Source organism: Fonticula alba, assembly GCF_000388065.1.
Source record: "Fonticula alba strain ATCC 38817 unplaced genomic scaffold supercont2.3, whole genome shotgun sequence".
Taxonomy (NCBI): Eukaryota; order Rotosphaerida; family Fonticulaceae; genus Fonticula; species Fonticula alba.
Window position 1 is genome coordinate 1,497,049 of NW_009242973.1, and position 5,326 is coordinate 1,502,374.

A 5,326-nucleotide genomic window follows, 5' to 3' on the forward strand; every position below is an offset into this window, starting at 1 on the left:
CCCCCCCGGTCTGGCATCCATACGCCCACAGGGCGAGAGGCCCCTGCCACGCCAGGCTTCCTCTTTCGTGTTTCTGGCGCCCACTCTCCTGCTTTCGCAGGGCGCGAGATGCCTGCGCAACGGATGGCGGGAACCCTGCGGAAAGGACCGGCAGGGCGGGTGTGCTTGGCCGAGGGGCGGGGGGGGGGGGGGCAGTTTGCGACCAAGGCAGTTGGGGAGCCGGGCGCGCACTGACTAGGGTGGTGTGCCGCCGACCCGGGAGGGTCGTGTTGTGGCGGCCGCCGGCCGCACCCGCTCCCGCGCTTCAATCCATCGCCGGCCGAGCAAGCCCCGGGCTTTCGCCCGCCCCCTCCCCTTGACCCTCGTCCCCACCCTGGCCGTCCCATCTGCTGTCGCCCCCGGGGGCGGCAGCAGGGAGGGCCTCTGATTGAAATGCCCGGCGCGGATCGACCGTCGCCGCTGTGGACAAGCATGCACTCCCCCTCCACCGCCCCCCTCGCCTGCTGCTGGTCGTCCCCTCGCGCTCCCTCTCTGCCCCCTTCTCCGTCCCCTTCTCTGCCCCCCCCTCCCCTCCCTTCCCCTCCGCCCTACACTCGCAAACCGCCGCGCGCCCCGTCCATAGTATGAGCGAATCGGGCCCGTACTTCTCGCCACGAGAGAGTTACCGGCTCCAAACCAACACCCGCGAGTCCGAGTGGTACTCCCCGGCGTCGCAGCTCCCCTGGGAGAACCACCTGTCCTTTTCATCGGTCCACACGGCCCTGGCATCGCGGCAACAGGGCTCCCCCGGGCCCGGGGGCACACCGCCGCCACCGCCATCGACGCCGCCACTTCCGCCGCCCGGGGGATCGGCCCCCTCTGGACCGGGGGCGGCGGCGGTGGCAGCCGCCGCGGCCGCGGCCGCCGCCGTCGCCGGAGCCCCCCCAGCGCGTGACATTGTCTGGAATGCCACTGTCCAGCGGTCAGACAGCCTCCTGCCGGCCACCTACCAGCCGGTGTACTACCCGACCGTGTACTTTGGCCGGGCGGCCGAGCTACCGCGGCTGCTGAAAAACCTCTTCCTCTCGCACACTGGCACCCTGCCGGCCGACATTTACTTCCGGTCACTGCCGGGGTTCGATCAATTGGCGGCCGGTGGCGACCGGGGGCGGCCGGGCTCCGGGGCGGCCACGGCCCCGGCATCCGGACGCCCGGCTCGCGGGGGTCGCGCCTCCGGCGGCCGGGGATCCTCCAAGGGTTCTGGCCGGGCAGCCACTGCGGCCGCGGCCGCGGCCGCCATCCCCCCCGGCAGCACCACATCTGACACCCCTGTGTCGGCGCCCTTTGGCGAACTCACGCAAGCTCTGATCGCGGCCGCCGCCCGGGGCAGTGACACCGAGCCGACCGCCGAGAACTCTCGGATACTCACCTTCCGCCTGGGCCTCAACAGCTTCAACCTCCCGCGGCCGAACTTGCGCACGCTGGTCATTGGTTCGTCGGACACCGCCCCCCCCCCCCCCCCCCCCGGCGGCTCTGGCGCCCGTCTTGCCGCCCTCCTGCCTTGCCGCCCATATGCCCCTCCCAGGCCCGCGTGCTGACCGTCTTCCCCGACTCTCTCCCCTGCCCCTCTCTCCCTCGCGTGTCCGCACACAGAGGGCGACATCGGAGATGAGGGTGCCGTGGCCCTGTCGACCTTGATCCGCGGGTCCAAGTCGGATTTCTCGCTGATCGACCTGTCTGGCGCGCTCGGATCCATCACGGCCTTCGGCCTGTCGGTCATCCTTGGCCGGGTGGTGGCCATGAACTCGCCGATCGTGTACCTGAATTTGGGCGGTGCGCTCTTCGCCTTTGCCCCCCCCCCCCCGCGCTCCTGCCGTCCCACTCACCATTTGTACCGCGCCGGGTCCGACTGCCCCATCGGTCTCGCTGTTGCCCTTGCCCCCCCATCCCCCCCCCAACGAAGGCCATCTCCTTGGGTCGTTGTCGGTTTTCGATTCGCCGGCTCTGGCCCCCCTGCTGGCGAGCTTCGCCAAGCCGGATGACCGCGGGTGTGACATTTGCTCACTCGGGTCCCTGTCGGCCGGGGTGTTTCCGATTTCCGGCAGCCTGACACCGCACCTGTGCCAGGTCCATGCCCTGTGCCTGGAGGCCGGGCTCTTCGACATGCCGGACCCGCCGACCGGCGGCGGCGGCGGCGGCGGCGGCGGCGGCGGCTCCAAGGCTGCCAAGCGCCCGGCCCCGGTGACCTACTCGCCTCGGCTCATGGCCACCGATCACTTCCTGTCCAACACCACCCCGACGCTGGACCGGCTCATCCAGGCCACCGGCCGGTCTTGGCACACGGTGGCCTCGATGCCGATCCGCCTGCTGGCGCACGGGCTCAAGTACAACTTCCAGCACCTGTCGGAGCTTTTCCTGCCCGGGTGCGGGCTGACCGACTTCTCGGCACAACTCCTGGCTCAGGCCATCTCTCACAATCACACGCTCCAGGTGCTGGACCTCCAGGGTGCGCTTTCTTCTTGCCTTGGCCCCATTTCCCTCGCCGCTGGTGTTGCCGTTGCCGCCCCTCGGAGCGCGACTCACCCCCCTCCCCCCCTCCCCCCTTAGATAACTTCATCACCGCCGACGGGGCGCAATTCATCCTCGGCAGCGTCAATACCCCGGACTTCCGGATCAACTTCGCCAGTGCGTCGAGCCCTTCCCCTTCACCTCGGGCCTGCCTCCCTTTGCCATGGACTTCCTCTCTCTCTCTCTCTCTCTCTCCCTCCCTCCCTTTGCCCCCCATACTCCTACAACTAGGCGTGCTAACATTGCTCTGACACTCCCCGTCCACGCCTCCTCCAGACAACCCCCTGGGATCGGGCGACCTCAGCGGCATGCTCACCAACAGCTTGCTTCCCTCGAAGAACTTTTCATACCTCGGCCTCTGCGGTGCGTCTTCCCCTGCTCCCCTGTTCCCCTGCTCTCCTGTTCCACCGCCGCCGCCATTCCATGTCGCCCAGCCCCCCCACTCATCCCCACTCGTCCATCCCCCCCCCCCCCTGCCAGGCGTCGGCCTAGACTCGGTCCACTTCCGTATCCTCGGCTCTTTCCTGATCGAGGACCACAACCTCATCCACCTGGCGATCGACAGTGCGCCCCCCTTCCTCCAGCGCGCCCTGCATCCTTCCATCCCCTCCCCTCCCCCCCCTCCCGCTGACCCCGCCCCCCTCTTGGACCACAGACAATCAGACATCCCAGGTGGCGGATTACTCGCGTGCCAGCGACCCGGAGCTGGAGTCCATGATCTTCGAACTTAGCAAGGCCTTCCCCAATCCCTCGCTCACGCGCATTCTCCGCACGCCGATCGCCGTCAACACCACCCTCAAGGTTCTGTCGCTGCGGTGTACGTGTCTTTGCCTCTCCTCGTGCGACCAGACGCACCCATTCTCACATCGCCACTGACCCGCCTGTCGATTCTTCCCCTCCGCTGCCTCGCAGATTGCAATATCGGCGATCTTGGTGCCGCCCTGCTGGCCGACGCGCTCATTGAGAACCGCACCCTCTCGGCCCTGTTCGTGGCTGGTGTGTGGTCCCCGTGTTGTGTCTTGATATGTTGCGCCTCACCTCGCGTCTGACCCCCTCGCGCTGCCCTCCCCCCCCCCCCCCCCCCCCCCCTGCCGCCAACAGACGCGTCCATCTCTTCGGTCGGTGCCATCGCCCTCATCTCGGCTGTGCGCCGGGCTCGATCGGCCGGATTGGACATCGCTTCCTTCCCCCAGGGCGCCTCGCACACGGACATCGTGCATAAGCTGGTCCGCCAGCGCCCGAGCTTCCCCAAGGACCGGACATACTCGCCGCTGGCCCCGACCCCGGAGCTGGCCTTCTCCATCCTCGAGCGCGTGATGTACTGCTTCTCGCCCTCGGTGTCGGTTCAGTCGAGCCTCCCGACGCTGGATGTCTTCCACATCGCCTCCACGTCCATGTGCGACTTCCTGGGCGGTGCGGCCATCGCTTATGCTCTCTGCTGGAGCAAGTCCCTGCGCGAGCTGAGTCTGGAGGGTGCGTTCCTTCCTTGCCACTTATCCACACCTGCGGGCATGTGAGCCACGGCTAACCATTTTGGTGTGCCCCCCCCCCCCCCTCCCCCCTCGCACAGGCAACCAAGGGCTCACCGATGAGATTGTGCCCCTTTTCCTGTCGGCCATCAACAACTATGCTTCGGCCATCCGCCTGGAGATCATCCTCCTGCGGGGTGCGTGTGACAGAGCGGTTTCCCCCTTCTTCATTCATGCTACGCTTCCCGCCCCCCATTGCCTGGGACAGAGACACACACACACATGCACTGCGGCTCCCACCTAACCCACCTCCTCTCCCCCCTCCTCCTCCGCCTCCTTCCTGCATGTGCTTCGACTGTGGTGCCGCGGCCGGCCGGCATGCAGGCACCAGCATCTCGCATGAGGCGCGCAAGCGCATCCGCCGGGCCCTCGGCCTGACGGGCATCGGCTTCGGGGACAATGTCTATGACTATGAGCCGGCCGTGCCCTATTGCTCGTCGCTGCCGGACGAGGCATTCCCAACGGGCAAGACAACGGCCGGGTCGGCGGCCGCTGGCCGGTCGGCCGGTGCGGGAGCCGGCGGCGCGGGAACCGCCTCGCTTGGGGCCCATGCCGCCACGACCAGCCCCACCGCCGACGGGCAGTCTTACTTCCCCGCCGGGTCGGGGCTCGGGTCCAATGTGTACATCCCGCCGCCGGTGAACTCGGTTGCCTGGCGTGCCGATCATGAGGATGACACCGAGGCCGGGCGCGAGGATTGGGAGCGCCTGGATGAGGAGGTCAGTCTCGACGAGGCGGCGTGGCTGGAAACGCTCAAGGGCCGGGCGGTCCTGTCGTTGGCTCTACTGTCGCTGGAGCAGCTGGAGATCACCAAGGATATCTCGCTCTTTGCGCGGGCCATCCACCAAACCCGAACCATTCGCACTCTGAGTCTATGTGGTGCGAGCCGGTGGCTTCATTCATCCTCCTCCTCTTTCTCTCTTTCTCTCTTTCGCTCTCCCTCTCTCCCTCTCTTTCTCTCTCCCTCTCTCCCTCTCTCCCTCTCTTTCTCGCCCCGTACGCCCCTTCCTCACCGCCTCCTGCCGCCCTTGCCCCGGTGACATCCTTCTCCACAGAAATGGACGGCAATGATGCCTCCTTCACGGAGTTCTTCCGGGAGTTCACGGCACACTCCAAGGACCTGGATGTGTGGAACATCAAGCACCTGCTTGTCAGCTGTGCGTGCCTGCCCAGGGGCCCTCCTTCTGTGCCTCCCTGTGTCCTCCTCCGACTGACATGTGGCTCGATTGCTCCCCCTCCCCCCTCCCCCC

The 5,326-nt window shown here is 67.6% G+C and overlaps 1 protein-coding gene across 1 annotated transcript in view; it reads left to right on the plus strand.

Moving 5' to 3' along the window:
- Positions 1 to 623: 623 nt before the first annotated feature.
- The window catches only part of H696_02121 (hypothetical protein), a gene marked incomplete at both ends in the record, with an annotated part of 8,667 nt that continues 3,964 nt past the window's right edge, over positions 624 to 5,326 (plus strand). Inside the window, 12 exons of the mRNA XM_009496017.1 lie at positions 624 to 1,470; positions 1,633 to 1,812; positions 1,943 to 2,485; positions 2,587 to 2,664; positions 2,824 to 2,910; positions 3,028 to 3,111; positions 3,203 to 3,364; positions 3,460 to 3,543; positions 3,649 to 4,020; positions 4,118 to 4,213; positions 4,401 to 4,955; positions 5,132 to 5,233. Of these exons, the coding sequence (XP_009494292.1) occupies positions 624 to 1,470; positions 1,633 to 1,812; positions 1,943 to 2,485; positions 2,587 to 2,664; positions 2,824 to 2,910; positions 3,028 to 3,111; positions 3,203 to 3,364; positions 3,460 to 3,543; positions 3,649 to 4,020; positions 4,118 to 4,213; positions 4,401 to 4,955; positions 5,132 to 5,233 (3,190 nt within the window). The remainder of the gene's footprint in view (positions 1,471 to 1,632; positions 1,813 to 1,942; positions 2,486 to 2,586; positions 2,665 to 2,823; positions 2,911 to 3,027; positions 3,112 to 3,202; positions 3,365 to 3,459; positions 3,544 to 3,648; positions 4,021 to 4,117; positions 4,214 to 4,400; positions 4,956 to 5,131; positions 5,234 to 5,326) is intronic.